At 41.6% G+C, this 27,396-nt stretch overlaps 1 protein-coding gene across 1 annotated transcript in view; it reads right to left on the bottom strand.

Moving 5' to 3' along the window:
* LOC130332182 (AT-rich interactive domain-containing protein 3A-like) overlaps positions 1 to 27,396 on the bottom strand; it is a 186,552-nt gene that overhangs the window by 125,437 nt on the left and 33,719 nt on the right. Inside the window, exon 2 of the mRNA XM_056553736.1 lies at positions 25,289 to 26,002. Coding sequence (XP_056409711.1) covers positions 25,289 to 26,002 — 714 coding nt within the window. The remainder of the gene's footprint in view (positions 1 to 25,288; positions 26,003 to 27,396) is intronic.

Below are 27,396 nucleotides of genomic sequence, written 5' to 3'. Positions count from 1 at the left end.
ACGCTCCAGTACTGATATAATCTCTATATATATTACATCATATGTGATGATATCAGCCGCTCCTCTTATAACGCTCCAGTACTGATATAATCTCTATATATTACATCATATGTGATATCAGCCGCTCCTCTTATAACGCTCCAGTACTGATATAACCTCTATATATTACATCATATGTGATATCAGCCGCTCCTCTTATAATGCTCCAGTACTGATATAACCTCTATATATTACATCATATGTGATGATATCAGCCGCTCCTCTTATAACGCTCCAGTACTGATATAACCTCTATATATTACATCATATGTGATGATATCAGCCGCTCCTCTTATAACGCTCCAGTACTGATATAATCTCTATATATTACATCATATGTGATATCAGCCGCTCCTCTTATAACGCTCCAGTACTGATATAATCTCTATATATTACATCATATGTGACTGATATCATCCGCTCCTCTTATAACACTCCAGTACTGATATAACCTCTATATATTACATCATATGTGATGATATCAGCCGCTCCTCTTATAACGCTTCAGTACTGATATAACCTCTATATATTACATCATATGAGATATCAGCCGCTCCTCTTATAACGCTCCAGTACTGATATAATCTCTATATATTACATCATATGTGATATCAGCCGCTCCTCTTATAACACTCCAGTACTGATATAACCTCTATATATTACATCATATGTGATGATATCAGCCGCTCCTCTTATAACGCTCCAGTACTGATATAATCTCTATATATTACATCATATGTGATATCAGCCGCTCCTCTTATAACGCTCCAGTACTGATATAACCTCTATATATTACATCATATGTGATGATATCAGCCGCTCCTCTTATAACGCTCCAGTACTGATATAATCTCTATATATTACATCATATGTGATATCAGCCGCTCCTCTTATAACGCTCCAGTACTGATATAACCTCTATATATTACATCATATGTGATGATATCAGCCGCTCCTCTTATAACGCTCCAGTACTGATATATTCTCTATATATTACATCATATGTGACTGATATCAGCCGCTCCTCTTATAACGCTCCAGTACTGATATAATCTCTATATATTACATCATATGTGATGATATCAGCCGCTCCTCTTATAACGCTCCAGTACTGATATAACTTCTATATATTACATCATATGTGACTGATATCAGCCGCTCCTCTTATAACGCTCCAGTACTGATATAACCTCTATATATTACATCATATGTGACTGATATCAGCCGCTCCTCTTATAACGCTCCAGTACTGATATAATCTCTATATATTACATCATATGTGATATCAGCCGCTCCTCTTATAACGCTCCAGTACTGATATAACCTCTATATATTACATCATATGTGATGATATCAGCCGCTCCTCTTATAACGCTCCAGTACTGATATAATCTCTATATATTACATCATATGTGATGATATCATCCGCTCCTCTTATAACGCTTCAGTACTGATATAACCTCTATATATTACATTATATGTGATGATATCAGCCGCTCCTCTTATAACGCTCCAGTACTGATATAACCTCTATATATTACATCATATGTGATGATATCAGCCGCTCCTCTTATAACACTCCAGTACTGATATAACCTCTATATATTACATCATATGTGACTGATATCAGCCGCTCCTCTTATAACGCTCCAGTACTGATATAACCTCTATATATTACATCATATGTGATATCATCCGCTCCTCTTATAACGCTCCAGTACTGATATAATCTCTATATATTACATCATATGTGATATCATCCGCTCCTCTTATAACGCTCCAGTACTGATATAATCTCTATATATTACATCATATGTGACTGATATCAGCCGCTCCTCTTATAACGCTCCAGTACTGATATAACCTCTATATATTACATCATATGTGACTGATATCAGCCGCTCCTCTTATAACGCTCCAGTACTGATATAATCTCTATATATTACATCATATGTGACTGATATCAGCCGCTCCTCTTATAACACTCCAGTACTGATATAATCTCTATATATTACATCATATGTGACTGATATCAGCCGCTCCTCTTATAACGCTCCAGTACTGATATAACCTCTATATATTACATCATATGTGATATCAGCCGCTCCTCTTATAACACTCCAGTACTGATATAACCTCTATATATTACATCATATGTGATATCAGCCGCTCCTCTTATAATGCTCCAGTACTGATATAACCTCTATATATTACATCATATGTGATATCAGCCGCTCCTCTTATAACGCTCCAGTACTGATATAATCTCTATATATATTACATCATATGTGATGATATCAGCCGCTCCTCTTATAACGCTCCAGTACTGATATAATCTCTATATATTACATCATATGTGATGATATCAGCCGCTCCTCTTATAACGCTCCAGTACTGATATAATCTCTATATATTACATCATATGTGATGATATCAGCCGCTCCTCTTATAACGCTCCAGTACTGATATAATCTCTATATATTACATCATATGTGATATCAGCCGCTTCTCTTATAACGCTCCAGTACTGATATAATCTCTATATATTACATCATATGTGATGATATCAACCGCTCCTCTTATAACGCTCCAGTACTGATATAACCTCTATATATTACATCATATGTGACTGATATCAGCCGCTCCTCTTATAACGCTCCAGTACTGATATAACCTCTATATATTACATCATATGTGATGATATCAGCCGCTCCTCTTATAACGCTCCAGTACTGATATAATCTCTATATATTACATCATATGTGATATCAGCCGCTCCTCTTATAACGCTCCAGTACTGATATAACCTCTATATATTACATCATATGTAATATCAGCCGCTCCTCTTATAACGCTCCAGTACTGATATAACCTCTATATATTACATCATATGTGATGATATCAGCCGCTCCTCTTATAACGCTCCAGTACTGATATAACCTCTATATATTACATCATATGTGATGATATCAGCCGCTCCTCTTATAACGCTCCAGTACTGATATAATCTCTATATATTACATCATATGTGACTGATATCAGCCGCTCCTCTTATAACGCTCCAGTACTGATATAACCTCTATATATTACATCATATGTGATATCAGCCGCTCCTCTTATAACGCTCCAGTACTGATATAATCTCTATATATTACATCATATGTGACTGATATCATCCGCTCCTCTTATAACACTCCAGTACTGATATAACCTCTATATATTACATCATATGTGATGATATCAGCCGCTCCTCTTATAACGCTCCAGTACTGATATAATCTCTATATATTACATCATATGTGATATCAGCCGCTCCTCTTATAACGCTCCAGTACTGATATAACCTCTATATATTACATCATATGTGATGATATCAGCCGCTCCTCTTATAACGCTCCAGTACTGATATAATCTCTATATATTACATCATATGTAATGATATCAGCCGCTCCTCTTATAACGCTCCAGTACTGATATAACCTCTATATATTACATCATATGTGATGATATCAGCCGCTCCTCTTATAACGCTCCAGTACTGATATAATCTCTATATATTACATCATATGTGATGATATCAGCCGCTCCTCTTATAACGCTCCAGTACTGATATAACCTCTATATATTACATCATATGTGATGATATCATCCGCTCCTCTTATAACGCTTCAGTACTGATATAACCTCTATATATTACATCATATGTGATGATATCAGCCGCTCCTCTTATAACGCTCCAGTACTGATATAACCTCTATATATTACATCATATGTGACTGATATCAGCCGCTCCTCTTATAACGCTCCAGTACTGATATAACCTCTATATATTACATCATATGTGATATCATCCGCTCCTCTTATAACGCTCCAGTACTGATATAATCTCTATATATTACATCATATGTGATATCATCCGCTCCTCTTATAACGCTCCAGTACTGATATAATCTCTATATATTACATCATATGTGACTGATATCAGCCGCTCCTCTTATAACGCTCCAGTACTGATATAACCTCTATATATTACATTATATGTGACTGATATCAGCCGCTCCTCTTATAACGCTCCAGTACTGATATAACCTCTATATATTACATCATATGTGACTGATATCAGCCGCTCCTCTTATAACGCTCCAGTACTGATATAATCTCTATATATTACATCATATGTGACTGATATCAGCCGCTCCTCTTATAACGCTCCAGTACTGATATAACCTCTATATATTACATCATATGTGATATCAGCCGCTCCTCTTATAACACTCCAGTACTGATATAACCTCTATATATTACATCATATGTGATATCAGCCGCTCCTCTTATAATGCTCCAGTACTGATATAACCTCTATATATTACATCATATGTGATATCAGCCGCTCCTCTTATAACGCTCCAGTACTGATATAATCTCTATATATATTACATCATATGTGATGATATCAGCCGCTCCTCTTATAACGCTCCAGTACTGATATAATCTCTATATATTACATCATATGTGATGATATCAGCCGCTCCTCTTATAACGCTCCAGTACTGATATAATCTCTATATATTACATCATATGTGATATCAGCCGCTCCTCTTATAACGCTCCAGTACTGATATAATCTCTATATATTACATCATATGTGATGATATCAGCCGCTCCTCTTATAACGCTCCAGTACTGATATAATCTCTATATATTACATCATATGTGATATCAGCCGCTTCTCTTATAACGCTCCAGTACTGATATAATCTCTATATATTACATCATATGTGATGATATCAACCGCTCCTCTTATAACGCTCCAGTACTGATATAACCTCTATATATTACATCATATGTGACTGATATCAGCCGCTCCTCTTATAACGCTCCAGTACTGATATAACCTCTATATATTACATCATATGTGACTGATATCAGCCACTCCTCTTATAACGCTCCAGTACTGATATAATCTCTATATATTACATCATATGTGATATCAGCCGCTCCTCTTATAACGCTCCAGTACTGATATAACCTCTATATATTACATCATATGTGATATCAGCCGCTCCTCTTATAACGCTCCAGTACTGATATAACCTCTATATATTACATCATATGTGATATCAGCCGCTCCTCTTATAACGCTCCAGTACTGATATAATCTCTATATATTACATCATATGTGATATCAGCCGCTCCTCTTATAACGCTTCAGTACTGATATAACCTCTATATATTACATCATATGTGATGATATCAGCCGCTCCTCTTATAACGCTCCAGTACTGATATAACCTCTATATATTACATCATATGTGATATCAGCCGCTCCTCCTATAACGCTCCAGTACTGATATAATCTCTATATATTACATCATATGTGATGATATCAGCCGCTTCTCTTATAACGCTCCAGTACTGATATAACCTACAGATATTACATCATATGTGATATCAGCCGCTCCTCTTATAACGCTCCAGTACTGATATAACCTCTATATATTACATCATATGTGATGATATCAGCCGCTCCTCTTATAACACTCCAGTACTGATATAACCTCTATATATTACATCATATGTGATGATATCAGCCGCTCCTCTTATAACGCTCCAGTACTGATATAACCTCTATATATTACATCATATGTGATATCAGCCGCTCCTCCTATAACGCTCCAGTACTGATATAATCTCTATATATTACATCATATGTGATGATATCAGCCGCTTCTCTTATAACGCTCCAGTACTGATATAACCTACAGATATTACATCATATGTGATATCAGCCGCTCCTCTTATAACGCTCCAGTACTGATATAATCTCTATATATTACATCATATGTGATGATATCAGCCGCTCCTCTTATATCGCTCCAGTACTGATATAACCTCTATATATTACATCATATGTGATGATATCAGCCGCTCCTCTTAACGCTCCAGTACTGATATAATCTCTATATATTACATCATATGTGATGATATCAGCCGCTCCTCTTATAACGCTCCAGTACTGATATAATCTCTATATATTACATCATATGTGATATCAGCCGCTCCTCTTATAACGCTCCAGTACTGATATAATCTCTATATATTACATCATATGTGATGATATCAGCCGCTCCTCTTATAACACTCCAGTACTGATATAATCTCTATATATTACATCATATGTGATGATATCAGCCGCTCCTCTTATAACGCACCAGTACTGATATAATCTCTATATATTACATCATGTGATATCAGCCGCTCCTCTTATAACGCTCCAGTACTGATATAATCTCTATATATTACATCATATGTGATGATATCAGCCGCTCCTCTTATAACGCTCCAGTACTGATATAACCTCTATATATTACATCATATGTGAGGATATCAGCCGCTCCTCTTATAACGCTCCAGTACTGATATAACCTCTATATATTACATCATATGTGATATCAGCCGCTCCTCTTATAACGCTCCAGTACTGATATAACCTCTATATATTACATCATATGTGATATCAGCCGCTCCTCTTATAACGCTCCAGTACTGATATAATCTCTATATATTACATCATATGTGATATCAGCCGCTCCTCTTATAACGCTCCAGTACTGATATAATCTCTATATATTACATCATATGTGACTGATATCATCCGCTCCTCTTATAACGCTCCAGTACTGATATAATCTCTATATATTACATCATATGTGATATCAGCCGCTCCTCTTATAACGCTCCAGTACTGATATAACCTCTATATATTACATCATATGTGATGATATCAGCCGATCCTCTTATAACGCTCCAGTACTGATATAATCTCTATATATTACATCATATGTGATATCAGCCGCTCCTCTTATAACACTCCAGTACTGATATAACCTCTATATATTACATCATATGTGATGATATCAGCCGCTCCTCTTATAACGCTCCAGTACTGATATAATCTCTATATATTACATCATATGTGATATCAGCCGCTCCTCTTATAACGCTCCAGTACTGATATAACCTCTATATATTACATCATATGTGATGATATCAGCCGCTCCTCTTATAACGCTCCAGTACTGATATAACCTCTATATATTACATCATATGTGACTGATATCAGCCGCTCCTCTTCTAACGCTCCAGTACTGATATAACCTCTATATATTACATCATATGTGATGATATCAGCCGCTCCTCTTCTAACGCTCCAGTACTGATATAATCTCTATATATTACATCATATGTGATATCAGCCGCTCCTCTTATAACGCTCCAGTACTGATATAATCTCTATATATTACATCATATGTGATGATATCAGCCGCTCCTCTTATAACGCTCCAGTACTGATATAATCTCTATATATTACATCATATGTGATGATATCAGCCGCTCCTCTTATAACGCTCCAGTACTGATATAATCTCTATATATTACATCATATGTGATGATATCAGCCGCTCCTCTTATAACGCACCAGTACTGATATAACCTCTATATATTACATCATATGTGATGATATCAGCCGCTCCTCTTATAACGCTCCAGTACTGATATAATCTCTATATATTACATCATGTGATATCAGCCGCTCCTCTTATAACGCTCCAGTACTGATATAATCTCTATATATTACATCATATGTGATGATATCAGCCGCTCCTCTTATAACGCTCCAGTACTGATATAACCTCTATATATTACATCATATGTGACTGATATCAGCCACTCCTCTTATAACACTCCAGTACTGATATAATCTCTATATATTACATCATATGTGATATCAGCCACTCCTCTTATAACGCTCCAGTACTGATATAACCTCTATATATTACATCATATGTGATATCAGCCGCTCCTCTTATAACGCTCCAGTACTGATATAACCTCTATATATTACATCATATGTGATATCAGCCGCTCCTCTTATAACGCTCCAGTACTGATATAACCTCTATATATTACATCATATGTGACTGATATCAGCCGCTCCTCTTATAACGCTCCAGTACTGATATAACCTCTATATATTACATCATATGTGATGATATCAGCCGCTCCTCTTATAACGCTCCAGTACTGATATAACCTCTATATATTACATCATATGTGATGATATCAGCCGCTCCTCTTATAACGCTCCAGTACTGATATAATCTCTATATATTACATCATATGTGATATCAGCCGCTCCTCTTATAACACTCCAGTACTGATACAACCTCTATATATTACATCATATGTGATGATATCAGCCGCTCCTCTTATAACGCTCCAGTACTGATATAACCTCTATATATTACATCATATGTGATGATATCAGCCGCTCCTCTTATAACGCTCCAGTACTGATATAACCTCTATATATTACATCATATGTGATATCAGCCGCTCCTCTTATAACGCTCAAGTACTGATATAATCTCTATATATTACATCATATCTGATATCAGCCGCTCCTCTTATAACGCTCCAGTACTGATATAACCTCTATATATTACATCATATGTGATATCAGCCGCTCCTCTTATAACGCTCCAGTACTGATATAACCTCTATATATTACATCATATGTGACTGATATCATTCTCTTATAACGCTCCAGTACTGATATAATCTCTATATATTACATCATATGTGACTGATATCAGCCGCTCCTCTTATAACGCTCCAGTACTGATATAATCTCTATATATTACATCATATGTGATATCAGCCGCTTCTCTTATAACACTCCAGTACTGATATAACCTCTATATATTACATCATATGTGATGATATCAGCCGATCCTCTTATAACGCTCCAGTACTGATATAATCTCTATATATTACATCATATGTGATATCAGCCGCTCCTTTTATAACGCTCCAGTACTGATATAATCTCTATATATTACATCATATGTGACTGATATCATCCGCTCCTCTTATAACGCTCCAGTACTGATATAATCTCTATATATTACATCATATGTGATATCAGCCGCTCCTCTTATAACGCTCCAGTACTGATATAACCTCTATATATTACATCATATGTGATGATATCAGCCGATCCTCTTATAACGCTCCAGTACTGATATAATCTCTATATATTACATCATATGTGATATCAGCCGCTCCTCTTATAACGCTCCAGTACTGATATAACCTCTATATATTACATCATATGTGATATCAGCCGCTCCTCTTATAACGCTCCAGTACTGATATAACCTCTATATATTACATCATATGTGATGATATCAGCTGTTCCTCTTATAACGCTCCAGTACTGATATAACCTCTATATATTACATCATATGTGATATCAGCCACTCCTCTTATAACGCTCCAGTACTGATATAACCTCTATATATTACATCATATGTGACTGATATCAGCCGCTCCTCTTATAACGCTCCAGTACTGATATAACCTCTATATATTACATCATATGTGATGATATCAGCCGCTCCTCTTATAACGCTCCAGTACTGATATAATTTCTATATATTACATCATATGTGATATCAGCCGCTCCTCTTATAACGCTCCAGTACTGATATAATCTCTATATATTACATCATATGTGATGATATCAGCCGCTCCTCTTATAACGCTCCAGTACTGATATAATCTCTATATATTACATCATGTGATATCAGCCGCTCCTCTTATAACGCTCCAGTACTGATATAATCTCTATATATTACATCATATGTGATGATATCAGCCGCTCCTCTTATAACGCTCCAGTACTGATATAACCTCTATATATTACATCATATGTGACTGATATCAGCCACTCCTCTTATAACACTCCAGTACTGATATAAACTCTATATATTACATCATATGTGATATCAGCCGCTCCTCTTATAACGCTCCAGTACTGATATAACCTCTATATATTACATCATATGTGATATCAGCCGCTCCTCTTATAACGCTCCAGTACTGATATAACCTCTATATATTACATCATATGTGACTGATATCAGCCGCTCCTCTTATAACGCTCCAGTACTGATATAACCTCTATATATTACATCATATGTGATGATATCAGCCGCTCCTCTTATAACGCTCCAGTACTGATATAACCTCTATATATTACATCATATGTGATGATATCAGCCGCTCCTCTTATAACGCTCCAGTACTGATATAACCTCTATATATTACATCATATGTGATGATATCAGCCGCTCCTCTTATAACGCTCCAGTACTGATATAATCTCTATATATTACATCATATGTGATATCAGCCGCTCCTCTTATAACACTCCAGTACTGATATAACCTCTATATATTACATCATATGTGATGATATCAGCCGCTCCTCTTATAACGCTCCAGTACTGATATAATCTCTGTATATTACATCATATGTGATATCAGCCGCTCCTCTTATAACGCTCCAGTACTGATATAATCTCTATATATTACATCATATGTGACTGATATCAGCCGCTCCTCTTATAACGCTCCAGTACTGATATAACCTCTATATATTACATCATATGTGATGATATCAGCCGCTCCTCTTATAACGCTCCAGTACTGATATAACCTCTATATATTACATCATATGTGATATCAGCCGCTCCTCTTATAACGCTCAAGTACTGATATAATCTCTATATATTACATCATATCTGATATCAGCCGCTCCTCTTATAACGCTCCAATACTGATATATCCTCTATATATTACATCATATGTGATATCAGCCGCTCCTCTTATAACGCTCCAGTACTGATATAACCTCTATATATTACATCATATGTGATATCAGCCGCTCCTCTTATAACGCTCCAGTACTGATATAACCTCTATATATTACATCATATGTGACTGATATCATTCTCTTATAACGCTCCAGTACTGATATAATCTCTATATATTACATCATATGTGATGATATCAGCCGCTCCTCTTATAACGCTCCAGTACTGATATAACCTCTATATATTACATCATATGTGACTGATATCAGCCGCTCCTCTTATAACGCTCCAGTACTGATATAATCTCTATATATTACATCATATGTGATATCAGCCGCTTCTCTTATAACACTCCAGTACTGATATAACCTCTATATATTACATCATATGTGATGATATCAGCCGCTCCTCTTATAACACTCCAGTACTGATATAACCTCTATATATTACATCATATGTGACTGATATCAGCCGCTCCTCTTATAACGCTCCAGTACTGATATAATCTCTATATATTACATCATATGTGATGATATCAGCCGCTCCTCTTATAACGCTCCAGTACTGATATAATCTTTATATATTACATCATATGTGATATCAGCCGCTTCTCTTATAACACTCCAGTACTGATATAACCTCTATATATTACATCATATGTGATGATATCAGCCGCTCCTCTTATAACACTCCAGTACTGATATAACCTCTATATATTACATCATATGTGATATCAGCCGCTCCTCTTATAACGCTCCAGTACTGATATAATCTCTATATATTACATCATATGTGATGATATCAGCCGCTCCTCTTATAACACTCCAGTACTGATATAATCTCTATATATTACATCATATGTGACTGATATCAGCTGCTCCTCTTATAACGCTCCAGTACTGATATAATCTCTATATATTACATCATATGTGATGATATCAGCCGCTCCTCTTATAACGCTCCAGTACTGATATAATCTCTATATATTACATCATATGTGATGATATCAGCCGCTCCTCTTATAACGCTCCAGTACTGATATAACCTCTATATATTACATCATATGTGATATCAGCCGCTCCTCTTATAACGCTCCAGTACTGATATAATCTTTATATATTACATCATATGTGATATCAGCCGCTCCTCTTATAACGCTCCAGTACTGATATAACCTCTATATTTTACATCATATGTAATGATATCAGCCGCTCCTCTTATAACACTCCAGTACTGATATAACCTCTATATATTACATCATATGTGAGGATATCAGCCGCTCCTCTTATAACGCTCCAGTACTGATATAACCTCTATATATTACATCATATGTGATATCAGCCGCTCCTCTTATAACACTCCAGTACTGATATAATCTCTATATATTACATCATATGTGATGATATCAGCCGCTCCTCTTATAACGCTCCAGTACTGATATAACCTCTATATATTACATCATATGTGATGATATCAGCCGCTCCTCTTATAACGCTCCAGTACTGATATAACCTCTATATATTACATCATATGTGACTGATATCAGCCGCTGCTCTTATAACACTCCAGTACTGATATAACCTCTATATATTACATCATATGTGATATCAGCCGCTCCTCTTATAACGCTCCAGTACTGATATAATCTCTATATATTACATCATATGTGATATCAGCCGCTCCTCTTATAACGCTCCAGTACTGATATCATCTCTATATATTACATCATATGTGATATCAGCCGCTCCTCTTATAACGCTCCAGTACTGATATAATCTCTATATATTACATCATATGTGATGATATCAGCCGCTCCTCTTATAACGCTCCAGTACTGATATAATCTCTATATATTACATCATATGTGATATCAGCCGCTTCTCTTATAACACTCCAGTACTGATATAATCTCTATATATAACATCATATGTGATGATATCAGCCGCTCCTCTTATAACGCTCCAGTACTGATATAATCTCTATATATTACATCATATGTGATGATATCAGCCGCTCCTCTTATAACGCTCCAGTACTGATATAATCTCTATATATAACATCATATGTGATGATATCAGCCGCTCCTCTTATAACGCTCCAGTACTGATATAATCTCTATATATTACATCATATGTGATGATATCAGCCGCTCCTCTTATAACGCTCCAGTACTGATATAACCTCTATATATTACATCATATGTGATGATATCAGCCACTCCTCTTATAACGCTCCAGTAATGATATAACCTCTATATATTACATCATATGTGATGATATCAGACGCTCCTCTTATAACGCTCCAGTACTGATATAATCTCTATATATTACATCATATGTGATATCAGCCGCTCCTCTTATAACGCTCCAGTACTGATATAATCTCTATATATTACATCATATGTGATGATATCAGCCGCTCCTCTTATAACGCTCCAGTACTGATATAACCTCTATATATTACATCATATGTGATATCATCCTCTAATAACGCTCCAGTACTGATATAACCTCTATATATTACATCATATGTGATGATATCAGCCGCTCCTCTTATAACACTCCAGTACTGATATAACCTCTATATATTACATCATATGTGATGATATCAGCCGCTCCTCTTATAACGCTCCAGTACTGATATAACCTTTATATATTACATCATATGTCATATCAGCCGCTCCTCTTATAACGCTCCAGTACTGATATAACCTCTATATATTACATCATATGTGATATCAGCCGCTCCTCTTATAACACTCCAGTACTGATATAATCTCTATATATTACATCATATGTGATGATATCAGCCGCTCCTCTTATAACGCTCCAGCACTGATATAATCTCTATATATTAAATCATATGTGATATCAGCCGCTCCTCTTATAACGCTCCAGTACTGATATAATCTCTATATATTACATCATATGTGATGATATCAGCCGCTCCTCTTATAACGCTCCAGTACTGATATAATCTCTATATATTACATCATATGTGATATCAGCCGCTCCTCTTATAACGCTCCAGTACTGATATAATCTCTATATATTACATCATATGTGATATCAGCCGCTCCTCTTATAACACTCCAGTACTGATATAACCTCTATATATTACATCATATGTGACTGATATCAGCCACTCCTCTTATAACGCTCCAGTACTGATATAACCTCTATATATTACATCATATGTGATATCAGCCGCTCCTCTTATAACACTCCAGTACTGATATAATCTCTATATATTACATCATATGTGATATCAGCCGCTCCTCTTATAACGCTCCAGTACTGATATAATCTCTATATATAACATCATATGTGATGATATCAGCCGCTCCTCTTATAACGCTCCAGTACTGATATAACCTACAGATATTACATCATATGTGATATCAGCCGCTCCTCTTATAACGCTCCAGTACTGATATAATCTCTATATATTACATCATATGTGAGGATATCAGCCTCTCCTCTTATAACGCTCTAGTACTGATATAACCTCTATATATATGTGATTATATCATCCTCTTATAACACTCCAGTACTGATATAACCTCTATATATTACATCATATGTGATATCATCCTCTTATAACGCTCTAGTACTGATATAACCTCTATATATTACATCATATGTGATATCAGCCGCTCCTCTTATAACGCTCCAGTACTGATATAATCTCTATATATTACATCATATGTGACTGATATCAGCCTCTCCTCTTATAACGCTCCAGTACTGATATAACCTCTATATATTACATGATATGTGATATCATCCTCTTATAACACTCCAGTACTGATATAACCTCTATATATATGTGATTATATCATCCTCTTATAACGCTCCAGTACTGATATGTGCGTCCTCCCACCCCCCATGTGCGTCCTCCCACCCCCCATATCACTCAGACACCTGTAATAACAAGAGTACAATAGAGGTGCGCGATGCGCGGCCGCCCCCCTATTCAGGTGCAGGCACTGAGACCCACACGCCCCATTCCCGCCCCGGAACAGGTTCTTCCACCGCTCTCTCTGTTATTTCTGGAACGCTAACAATTGAGAACGCTCTATAAACTGAACGGAGATTCTTTATCTCGGCTAATAACACGCTTTCAGGTCTGACAACTATTGCGCGGTCAGTGTCACCTTGGAGAATTTACCCTTATTGTAAAAAGACAAAAAAAAAACAACAAAAAACAAACTTGCTTTACCTGAAGCTACGAATAGTGAAGAAAACGTTTCTTACAACAATGAGAGGAAATAATGGCGCAAGTTTAGGGAAACAATGCGAGTGATGACATCACTGCGCTCAGCGCCATAGCCATGAGGGGGTCCACTGCTGCACAGTGTGAACAGGTCTTTAGTAACAGACCATGTCACATGATACCCTGGTATGTGGGCGTCAGGTGAGGTGATGACCCCTTCCCCCACCCCTGGGGATAATCCTGTCCCCGCATCAGTCATCGGAGCCGTCACCGCGCTGTTTGTTAATCTTTGTTGTGGGATAAATAAAAGGTAAAATGCGTCAGTAAATATGGTGATCTGCAACGGCGGCTCAGCACGTTCCACCCCAGCGACATCCTATAGACCAGTGATCAACGACTTGTTCCAAGACAACAACTCCCAGCATGCCCAAACAGCCAACAGCCCTCCAGATGTTGGAAAACTACAACTCCCAGCATGCCCAGACAGCCAACGGCCTTCCAGATGTTGGAAAACTACAACACCCAGCATGCCCAAACAGCCAACAGCCCTCCGGATGTTGGAAAACTACAACTCCCAGCATGCCCAAACAGCCAACAGCCCTCCAGATGTTGGAAAACTACAACTCCCAGCATGCCCAGACAGCCAACGGCCCTCCAGATGTTGGAAAACTACAACACCCAGCATGCCCAAACAGCCAACAGCCCTCCGGATGTTGGAAAACTACAACTCCCAGCATGCCCAGACAGCCAACGGCCCTCCGGATGTTGGAAAACTACAACTCCCAGCATGCCCAGACAGCCAACGGCCCTAAAGATGTTGGAAAACTACAACTCCCAGCATGCCCAGACAGCCAACGGCCCTAAAGATGTTGGAAAACTACGACTCCCAGCATGCATGGACAGCCAACGGCCCTCCGGGTGTTAGAAAACTACAATTCCCAGCATGCACAGAAAGCCATGGTCCTCCAGATGTTGGAAAACTACAACTCCCAGCATGCCCAGACAGCCAACGGCCCTCCAGATGTTGGAAAACTACAACTCCCAGCATGCCCAGACAGCCAACGGCCCTCCAGATGTTAGAAAACTACAACTCCCAGCATGTCTAGACAACCAACGGCCCTCCAGATGTTGGAAAACTACAATTCCCAGCATGCCCAGACAGCAAACGGCCCTCCAGATGTTGGAAAACTACAACTCCCAGCATGTCCAGACAGCCAACGGCCCTCCAGATGTTGGAAAACTACAACTCCCAGCATGCCCAGACAGCAAACGGCCCTCCAGATGTTGGAAAACTACAACTCCCAGCATGTCCAGACAGCCAACGGCCCTCCAGATGTTGGAAAACTACAATTCCCAGCATGCACGGACAGCGATAGTTTTAAAAATCACTGGTCTAAAGCAGACTGTGGTCCTCTAGATGTTGAAAAACGACTGTCCGTGCATGCTGGGAGTTGTAGTTTTGCAACAGATTAGGGATCACTGGTTTATAGCTATCTGTGGCCCTCAGCTGTGCAGGCATGCTGGGAGTTGTAGTTTTGAAACAGATTAGGGATCACTGGTTTATAGCCAACTGTGGTCCTCCAGATGTTGCAAAACTACAACTCCCAGCATGCCAACATAGACAAGTAATCCCTAATCTGTTGCAAACTACAACTCTCAGCATGCCAGGACAGCCAACGGCTGTCCTGGCATGCTGGGAGTTGTAGTTTTGCAACAGACTGGGGTCACTGGTCTATGTTGGCATGTTGGGAGTTGTAGTTTTGCAACAGATTGGGGTCACTGATCTGGAGCAAACTGTGGCCCTCCAGATGTTGTAAAACTATAACTCCCAGCATGCCCCAAGAGCCGGACACTGTCAGGGGAATGATGGGAGTTGTAGTTTTGCAGCAGCCAGAGAGACTTAATTCTGCAACTTTCCATTATAAATTTTTCCTATTTTCTTAACATTTCTGTTTGCAGCCGCTTTGTTTGCTCTGGTACAGACCTAGCGATGATTTACAGCTGATGGTTTGTTACAGTTGCAGCCAGTGTATACAATCCTCTGCCCCGGACTCCAGACTGACACATTATTATTAGTACAAATGTTACAGGAATGTGTCCGGGGCTGGAAACACAATCTGCCGCCTCCTCTAATTCCTCCTAATGTTCTCCGGCGATTATAGGATTACAGGTGTTATAATGTCCGGCAAATCTACCTGACAGACAGGTATGTGCCGCACGTTTACCGGATCAACACACCCGCCGGACTGCGGATGGTGCGGACACTAGATAGTGAATAGTGAGTACAGCTCTGGAGTATAATACAGGATATAACTCAGGATCAGTACAGGATAAGTAATGTATGTATGTACACAGTGACCTCACCAGCAGAATAGTGAGTACAGCTCTGGAGTATAATACAGGATATAACTCAGGGTCAGTACAGGATAAGTAATGTAATGTATGTACACAGTGACCTCACCAGCAGAATAGTGAGTACAGCTCTGGAGTATAAAACAGGATATAACTCAGGGTCAGTACAGGATAAGTAATGTAATGTATGTACACAGTGATCTCACCAGCAGAATAGTGAGTACAGCTCTGGAGTATAATACAGGATATAACTCAGGATCAGTACAGGATAAGTAATGTAATGTATGTACACAGTGACCTCACCAGCAGAATAGTGAGTACAGCTCTGGAGTATAATACAGGATATAACTCAGGGTCAGTACAGGATAAGTAATGTAATGTATGTACACAGTGACCTCACCAGCAGAATAGTGAGTACAGCTCTGGAGTATAATACAGGATATAACTCAGGATCAGTACAGGATAAGTAATGTAATGTATGTACACAGTGACCTCACCAGCAGAATAGTGAGTACAGCTCTGGAGTATAATACAGGATATAACTCAGGATCAGTACAGGATAAGTAATGTAATGTATGTACACAGTGACCTCACCAGCAGAATAGTGAGTACAGCTCTGGAGTATAATACAGGATATAACTCAGGATCAGTACAGGATAAGTAATGTAATTGTCACGATGCCGGCTGGCAGGTAGTGGACCCTCTGTGCCAGAGAGGGATTGGCGTGGACCGTGCTAGTGGACCGGTTCTAAGCCACTACTGGTTTTCACCAGAGCCCGCCGCAAAGCGGGATGGTCTTGCTGCGGCGGTAGTGACCAGGTCGTATCCACTAGCAACGGCTCACCTCTCTGGCTGCTGAAGATAGGCGCGGTACAAGGGAGTAGGCAGAAGCAAGGTCGGACGTAGCAGAAGGTCGGGGCAGGCAGCAAGGATCGTAGTCAGGGGCAACGGCAGAAGGTCTGGAAACACTGGCAAGGGACACACAAGGAACGCTTTCACTGGCACTAAGGCAACAAGATCCGGCAAGGGAGTGCAAGGGAAGTGAGGTAATATAGGGAGTGCACAGGTGATAACTCTAATTGGAACCACTGCGCCAATCAGCGGCGCAGTGGCCCTTTAAATCGCAGAGACCCGGCGCGCGCGCGCCCTAGGGAGCGGGGCCGCGCGCGCCGGGACAGAACAGACGGGGAGCGAGTCAGGTAGGAGAGCCGGGGTGCGCATCGCGAGCGGGCGCTACCCGCATCGCGAATCGCATCCCGGCTAGCAGCAGGATCGCAGCGCCCCGGGTCAGAGGACGTGACCGGGGCGCTGCAGCGGAGGAGGTGAAGCGAGCGCTCCGGGGAGGAGCGGGAACCCGGAGCGCTCGGCGTAACAGTACCCCCCCCCTTGGGTCTCCCCCTCTTCTTGGAGCCTGAGAACCTGAGGAGCAGACTTTTGTCAAGGATGTTGTCCTCAGGTTCCCAGGATCTCTCTTCAGGACCACAACCCTCCCAGTCTACTAAAAAAAAATTTTTTCCTCTGACCTTTTTGGCAGCCAAAATCTCCTTGACCGAGAAGACGTCCGAGGAGCCGGAAACAGGAGTGGGAGGAACAGATTTGGGAGAAAAACGGTTGAGGATGAGTGGTTTGAGAAGAGAGACGTGAAAGGCATTAGGGATACGAAGAGAAGGAGGAAGAAGAAGTTTATAAGAGACAGGATTAATTTGACACAGAATTTTGAAAGGACCAAGATAGCGTGGTCCCAACTTGTAGCTAGGGACACGGAAGCGGACATATTTAGCGGAGAGCCATACCTTGTCTCCAGGGGAAAAAACGGGGGGAGCTCTTCTTTTCTTATCCGCGAACCTCTTCATGCGTGAAGAAGCCTGTAAGAGAGAATTTTGGGTCTCTCTCCATATAATGGAAAGGTCACGAGAAATTTCATCCACAGCGGGCAGACCAGAGGGCAAGGGGGTAGGGAGGGGGGGAAGAGGGTGACGGCCGTACACCACGAAAAATGGGGATTTGGAGGAAGATTCAGAGACCCTGAAGTTATACGAGAATTCGGCCCATGGAAGGAGATCTGCCCAGTCATCCTGGCGGGAGGAAACAAAATGTCGCAAATAATCACCCAGGATCTGGTTAATTCTTTCTACTTGTCCATTGGACTGGGGATGATATGCAGAGGAAAAATTTAATTTAATCTTGAGTTGTTTACAGAGAGCTCTCCAGAATTTAGACACGAATTGGACCCCTCTATCCGAGACAATCTGCGTAGGCAACCCGTGAAGACGAAAAATGTGTACAAAAAATTGTTTAGCCAACTGAGGCGCAGAAGGAAGACCAGGAAGAGGAATGAAATGTGCCATTTTGGAGAATCGATCAACGACCACCCAAATAACGGTGTTGCCACGGGAAGGGGGTAAATCAGTAATAAAATCCATACCAATCAGAGACCAAGGCTGTTCGGGGACAGGCAGAGGATGAAGAAAACCAGCGGGCTTCTGGCGAGGAGTCTTATCCCGGGCACAGATAGTGCAGGCTCGCACAAAGTCCCCAACATCCGTCTCCAGAGTTGGCCACCAATAGAAGCGGGAGATGAGTTGCACAGATTTCTTGATGCCCGCATGACCTGCGAGATGGGAGGAGTGACCCCATTTGAGGATTCCGAGGCGTTGGCGTGGAGAAACAAAGGTCTTTCCTGGAGGAGTCTGTCTGATGGAGGCAGGAGAAGTGGAGATCAGGCAGTCAGGTGGAATGATGTGTTGCGGAGGGAGATCAACTTCTGAGGCATCCGAGGAACGAGAGAGAGCATCGGCTCTAATGTTCTTATCGGCAGGACGAAAGTGAATCTCAAAATTAAATCGGGCAAAGAACAGAGACCACCGGGCCTGGCGAGGATTCAGCCGTTGGGCCGACTGGAGGTAGGAGAGGTTCTTGTGGTCGGTGTAGATAATAACAGGAAATCTTGATCCCTCCAGCAGATGCCTCCATTCCTCAAGTGCTAATTTAATGGCTAGAAGTTCTCGATCCCCGATGGAGTAGTTCCTCTCCGCTGGAGAGAAGGTCCTAGAGAAAAAACCACAAGTGACAGCATGCCCGGAAGGATTTTTTTGTAGAAGAACAGCTCCAGCTCCTACTGAGGAGGCATCAACCTCCAATAGGAAGGGTTTGGAAGGGTCAGGTCTGGAGAGCACGGGAGCCGAAGAAAAGGCAGACTTGAGTTGTTTAAAGGAGTCTTCTGCTTGAGGAGGCCAGGACTTGGGATCAGCATTTTTCTTGGTTAAAGCCACGATAGGAGCCACAATGGTAGAAAAATGTGGAATAAATTGCCTGTAATAATTGGCGAACCCCAAAAAGCGTTGGATAGCACGGAGTCCGGAGGGGCGTGGCCAATTTAAGACGGCAGAGAGTTTGTCTGGATCCATCTGTAGTCCCTGGCCAGAGACCAAATATCCTAGAAAAGGAAGAGATTGGCATTCAAACAGACATTTCTCAATTTTGGCATAGAGTTGGTTGTCACGAAGTCTCTGAAGAACCATACGGACATGCCGGCGGTGTTCCTCTAGATTGGCAGAAAAAATTAGGATATCGTCCAGATATACCACAACACAGGAGTATAATAGATCACGAAAAATTTCATTGACAAAGTCTTGGAAGACGGCAGGGGCATTGCACAGTCCAAAGGGCATGACCAGATACTCAAAGTGTCCATCTCTGGTGTTAAATGCCGTTTTCCACTCGTCCCCCTCTCTGATGCGGATGAGGTTATAGGCGCCTCTTAAGTCCAATTTAGTGAAGATGTGGGCACCTTGGAGGCGATCAAAGAGTTCAGAGATGAGGGGTAAGGGGTAGCGGTTCTTAACCGTGATTTTATTAAGACCGCGGTAGTCAATGCAAGGACGTAGGGAGCCATCTTTTTTGGAGACAAAGAAAAATCCGGCTCCGGCAGGAGAGGAGGATTTACGGATAAAGCCCCTTTTTAGATTCTCCTGGACGTATTCGGACATGGCAAGAGTCTCTGGGGCAGAGAGAGGATAAATTCTGCCCCGGGGTGGAGTAGTACCCGGGAGGAGGTCGATAGGGCAATCATAAGGCCTGTGAGGAGGTAGAGTCTCAGCTTGTTTTTTGCAGAAAACATCCGCGAAGTCCATATAGGCCTTGGGGAGACCGGTTACTGGAGGAACCACAGAGTTACGGCAAGGGTTACTGGGAACCGGTTTTAGACAGTTCTTGGAACAAGAGGACCCCCAACTCTTGATCTCCCCAGTGGACCAATCCAGGGTTGGGGAATGAAGTTGAAGCCAGGGAAGTCCAAGGAGAATCTCCGAGGTGCAATTGGGGAGGACCAAAAGTTCAATCCTCTCATGATGAGATCCGATGCTCATAAGAAGGGGCTCCGTGCGGAAACGTATGGTACAGTCCAATCTTTCATTATTTACACAATTGATGTAGAGGGGTCTGGCGAGACTGGACACTGGGATGTTGAACCTGTTGACGAGAGAGGCCAAAATAAAATTTCCTGCAGAACCAGAGTCCAAGAAGGCCACTGTAGAGAAGGAGAAGGCAGAAGCAGACATCCGCACAGGCACAGTAAGACGTGGAGAAGCAGAGTAGACATCAAGGACTGTCTCACCTTTGTGCGGAGTCAGCGTACGTCTTTCCAGGCGGGGAGGACGGATAGGACAATCCCTCAGGAAGTGTTCGGTACTAGCACAGTACAGGCAGAGGTTCTCCATACGGCGTCGTGTCCTCTCTTGAGGTGTCAGGCGAGACCGGTCGACCTGCATAGCCTCCACGGCGGGAGGCACAGGAACAGATTGCAGGGGACCAGAGGAGAGAGGAGCCGAGGAGACGAAACGCCTCGTGCGAACAGAGTCCATATCTTGGCGGAGTTCCTGACGCCTTTCAGAAAAACGCATGTCAATGCGAGTGGCTAGGTGAATAAGTTCATGTAGATTAGCAGGAATTTCTCGTGCGGCCAGAACATCTTTAATGTTGCTGGATAGGCCTTTTTTGAAGGTCGCGCAGAGGGCCTCATTATTCCAGGACAATTCTGAAGCAAGTGTACGGAATTGTACGGCATACTCGCCAACGGAAGAATTACCCTGGACCAGGTTCAACAGGGCAGTCTCAGCAGAAGAGGCTCGGGCAGGTTCCTCAAAGACACTTCGGATTTCCGAGAAGAAGGAGTGTACTGAGGCAGTGACGGGGTCATTGCGGTCCCAGAGCGGTGTGGCCCATGACAGGGCTTTTCCGGACAGAAGACTGACTACGAAAGCCACCTTAGACCTTTCAGTGGGAAACAGGTCCGACATCATCTCCAGATGCAGGGAACATTGGGAAAGGAAGCCACGGCAAAACTTAGAGTCCCCATCAAACTTATCCGGCAAGGATAAGCGTATCCCAGGAGCGGCCACTCGCTGCGGAGGAGGTGCAGGAGCTGGCGGAGGAGATGACTGCTGAAGCTGTGGTAGCAACTGTTGAAGCATAACGGTCAGTTGAGACAGCTGTTGGCCTTGTTGCGCAATCTGTTGTGACTGCTGGGCGACCACCGTGGTGAGGTCAGCGACAAGTGGCAGAGGAACTTCAGCGGGATCCATGGCCGGATCTACTGTCACGATGCCGGCTGGCAGGTAGTGGACCCTCTGTGCCAGAGAGGGATTGGCGTGGACCGTGCTAGTGGACCGGTTCTAAGCCACTACTGGTTTTCACCAGAGCCCGCCGCAAAGCGGGATGGTCTTGCTGCGGCGGTAGTGACCAGGTCGTATCCACTAGCAACGGCTCACCTCTCTGGCTGCTGAAGATAGGCGCGGTACAAGGGAGTAGGCAGAAGCAAGGTCGGACGTAGCAGAAGGTCGGGGCAGGCAGCAAGGATCGTAGTCAGGGGCAACGGCAGAAGGTCTGGAAACACTGGCAAGGGACACACAAGGAACGCTTTCACTGGCACTAAGGCAACAAGATCCGGCAAGGGAGTGCAAGGGAAGTGAGGTAATATAGGGAGTGCACAGGTGATAACTCTAATTGGAACCACTGCGCCAATCAGCGGCGCAGTGGCCCTTTAAATCGCAGAGACCCGGCGCGCGCGCGCCCTAGGGAGCGGGGCCGCGCGCGCCGGGACAGAACAGACGGGGAGCGAGTCAGGTAGGAGAGCCGGGGTGCGCATCGCGAGCGGGCGCTACCCGCATCGCGAATCGCATCCCGGCTAGCAGCAGGATCGCAGCGCCCCGGGTCAGAGGACGTGACCGGGGCGCTGCAGCGGAGGAGGTGAAGCGAGCGCTCCGGGGAGGAGCGGGAACCCGGAGCGCTCGGCGTAACAGTAATGTATGTACACAGTGACCTCACCAGCAGAATAGTGAGTACAGCTCTGGAGTATAATACAGGATATAACTCAGGGTCAGTACAGGATAAGTAATGTAATGTATGTACACAGTGACCTCACCAGCAGAATAGTGAGTACAGCTCTGGGGTATAATACAGGATATAACTCAGGATCAGTACAGGATGAGTAATGTAATGTATGTACACAGTGACCTCACCAGCAGAATAGTGAGTACAGCTCTGGAGTATAATACAGGATATAACTCAGGGTCAGTACAGGATAAGTAATGTAATGTATGTACACAGTGACCTCACCAGCAGAATAGTGAGTACAGCTCTGGAGTATAATACAGGATATAACTCAGGGTCAGTACAGGATAAGTAATGTAATGTATGTACACAGTGACCTCACCAGCAGAATAGTGAGTACAGCTCTGGAGTATAATACAGGATATAACTCAGGATCAGTACAGGATAAGTAATGTAATGTATGTACACAGTGACCTCACCAGCAGAATAGTGAGTACAGCTCTGGAGTATAATACAGGATATAACTCAGGATCAGTACAGGATAAGTAATGTAATGTATGTACACAGTGACCTCACCAGCAGAATAGTGAGTACAGCTCTGGGGTATAATACAGGAAATAACTCAGGATCGGTACAGGATAAGTAATGTAATGTATCCAAAGGATAGGGGATAAGATGTCTGATTGCGGGGGTTCCGCCGCTGGAGACCCCCACGATCTCCCTGCTGCACCCGATGTTCGTTTAGAGCATTGGGTGCAGCTCCGGAGGCTCGTGACGTTAGGGCCATGCCCCCTCAATGCAAGTCTATGGGAGGGGGCGTGACGCCCCCTCCCATAGACTTGCATTGAGGGGGCGTGGCCATGACATCACAAGCGGTGTGTGACCGTGACATCACGAGCCTCCACCCCGCATCGCCAGTCATCTGGCAGGGAGCAAAGTTCGCTCTGTACATCGGATGTCTGGAGTGCCTTTGTGGACCCCTGCGATCTCGGCTGCAGCACCCCAGATAGGATAGGATAGGGGATAAGATGTCTAGGGGCGGAGTACCCCTTAAATGTCACGAGTATGAACTGACATACAACACCTTGGGGGATGACAAAAAGGTTAAAACCTCCAATTGACTATTTAACCACCATTAACAACCAACACGGATCTCCACCACCAAACGGAAGTCCATGGTCAATCGGAACATTCCTCTAGATACCATCTCATATGAGGCCATCTCCAAACTCCCTTCCAGGGTTATGCAATGCAGAAAACACCACAAGAAGCATTCGCTGACCACAGACATTAGAAATAGATCAGTTTGGCCATGGACAACTATCGGAATACTGCCTACAAGCCTAAGAGGCGAGGGCAAGGCCAATACTTCTACGGGTTTGGAGCCATCACCCTACGAACCACCACAGCTCATAATCCTCTACGTGTGTTGGACGTGTTGGATCAATGACCAATAACTTCTACCAATACTTCCCTGAGGCACCTGAATTCAGCCACCACCCAACTTTGTGAAGTCCATGGCGCACGTCTTAGCTCAATGACTGGTTGTCCATGAGGTCACAGACTGAACCCCAATGTCTGTGGTCAGGTTTAGAGGAATTTGTGGAGCACCTTGTTGACATTGGGTCTTACCTGTTTGAACTGCTCCTCATACGTCCACTCGTGATGTCCCGTTTGTCCATTGGGCGATAACGTCTGAGACTGTGAACTGGTGTTTGGCATCTGAGAGTGACCGATCCTTGGCAATACTTTGTCCGGTGAATTGGGTCGTTGTACGTTTGAAGACATCTCCAAATCTTCTTCATCTTCCTCCTCCCCATCCTCATCTTCCATGTCTTCATCTTCAAAGTCGGCTTCTTCACCATCGCTCTTGTGTTTGGAGTCTTGCTCCTCGGATTGATGGATTGGTGTCCGTGAATATACCAAAGTAGGACGGATCTGGGACACGGTCGAGTTCATAGGGGATGTACTGGTTGTGGTGGTGGTTGTACTCATGGTGTTTGTGTTTGGAGGTGACGTGACGACTGTTGCCGCCGCCGCTGCTGCTCTCACAGCCGCCTGGTAGTGCCGTATGGCCAACGCCTGCTGCTGAATTCTGGATTCCACCAAACAACGAAGCTCTCTGTCCTTCTCTTGCCTCAATTTCTCTTCTAAGGCCAATCGAGCCGCCTGTTGGCGCTGCAGGTTTTCCATGACTGCCTCAAGCCTCATACCACCGCCGCCGCCACCTGAGGAAAGAGACTGGGAAGGCTGGGAAGGACGGGGAATGGGGAAAGGTGAGCTATGGTGGGAGGAGGCCGACACCAGCAGAGACGGGAGAGACGTAGGGGGCGAAAAAGCTGCCTGCTGGAGGCAGGAGGAAAGGAAAACAAACCAAAAGACAGGAAAAATTAAAGAAAGAAAGAAAGATATTTAAAAAAAAGGAAAAGTAATAATAGCAAGAGATAATAAAAAAAAGATATAACAAGAAAGAAAAAGAATAAAAAAATATAAAAAAGAAAGTAAGAAATTATAGAAATAGAGAAGAAAGAAAAAAGATATTTAAAAAAAGAAAAGTAATAATAGCAAGAAATAATAACAAAAAGATATAACAAGAAAGAAAAAGAATAAAAAATATAAAAAAGAAAGTAAGAAATAATAGAAAGAAATAGAGAAGAAAGAAAAAAGATATTTAAAAAAAGAAAAGTAATAATAGCAAGAAATAAAAAAAATATATAACAAGAAAGAAAAAGAATAAAAAATATAAAAAAGAAAGTAAGAAATAAGAGAAAGAAATAGGGAAGAAAGAAAAAAGATATTTAAAAAAAGAAAAGTAATAATAGCAAGAAATAAAAAAATATATAACAAGAAAGAAAAAGAATAAATATAAAAATATAAAAAAAATAAAGAAATAATAGAAAGAAAGAAATAATAGAGAACAAGAAGAAGAAGAAAGAAAAGATAAAGAAATAATAACAGGATAATCCACACAAGGAACAGGAGATAATAACCGAGATACAAAGAGAAGACACAATAACAGCGAAAATGTAACATAAAAAGAAGGAAAGGAAGTGATAGAGCAAACGTATCAGAAAAATACGGAACAAAAGTAACAATTTAGGAAGAAGAACATAAAGAGGAAGTGGGTAAAGGATAAAGTGAGCGAAGAAAACGGAGAGAGGTATCAGGAGCAAAGGGAGGAGGTGGGAGGGGGAGAAACAAAAATAGTGTTATTACAGGAACCACAAGAAAAGAATTTACATGTACACAGTATATTTCCATATATTGCTGATCACTAGCTGTACTCTAATTTATACCAGGAATACTGCCCTTCTCTCTATATAACACATCACTAGTACTGCCCTTCTCTCTATATAACACATCACTAGTACTGCCCTTCTCTCTATATAACACATCACTAGTACTGCCCTTCTCTCTATATAAAACATCACTAGTACTGCCCTTCTCTCTATATAACACATCACTAGTACTGCCCTTCTCTCTATATAACACATCACTAGTACTGCCCTTCTCTCTATATAAAACATCACTAGTACTGCCCTTCTCTCTATATAACACATCACTAGTACTGCCCTTCTCTCTATATAACACATCACTAGTACTGCCCTTCTCTCTATATAACACATCACTAGTACTGCCCTTCTCTCTATATAACACATCACTAGTACTGCCCTTCTCTCTATATAACACATCACTAGTACTGCCCTTCTCTCTATATAACACATCACTAGTACTGCCCT

This window comes from Hyla sarda, unplaced genomic scaffold (genome assembly GCF_029499605.1).
Source record: "Hyla sarda isolate aHylSar1 unplaced genomic scaffold, aHylSar1.hap1 scaffold_371, whole genome shotgun sequence".
Taxonomy (NCBI): Eukaryota; Metazoa; Chordata; class Amphibia; order Anura; family Hylidae; genus Hyla; species Hyla sarda.
This window is presented reverse-complemented; position numbering and strand designations above follow the sequence as displayed.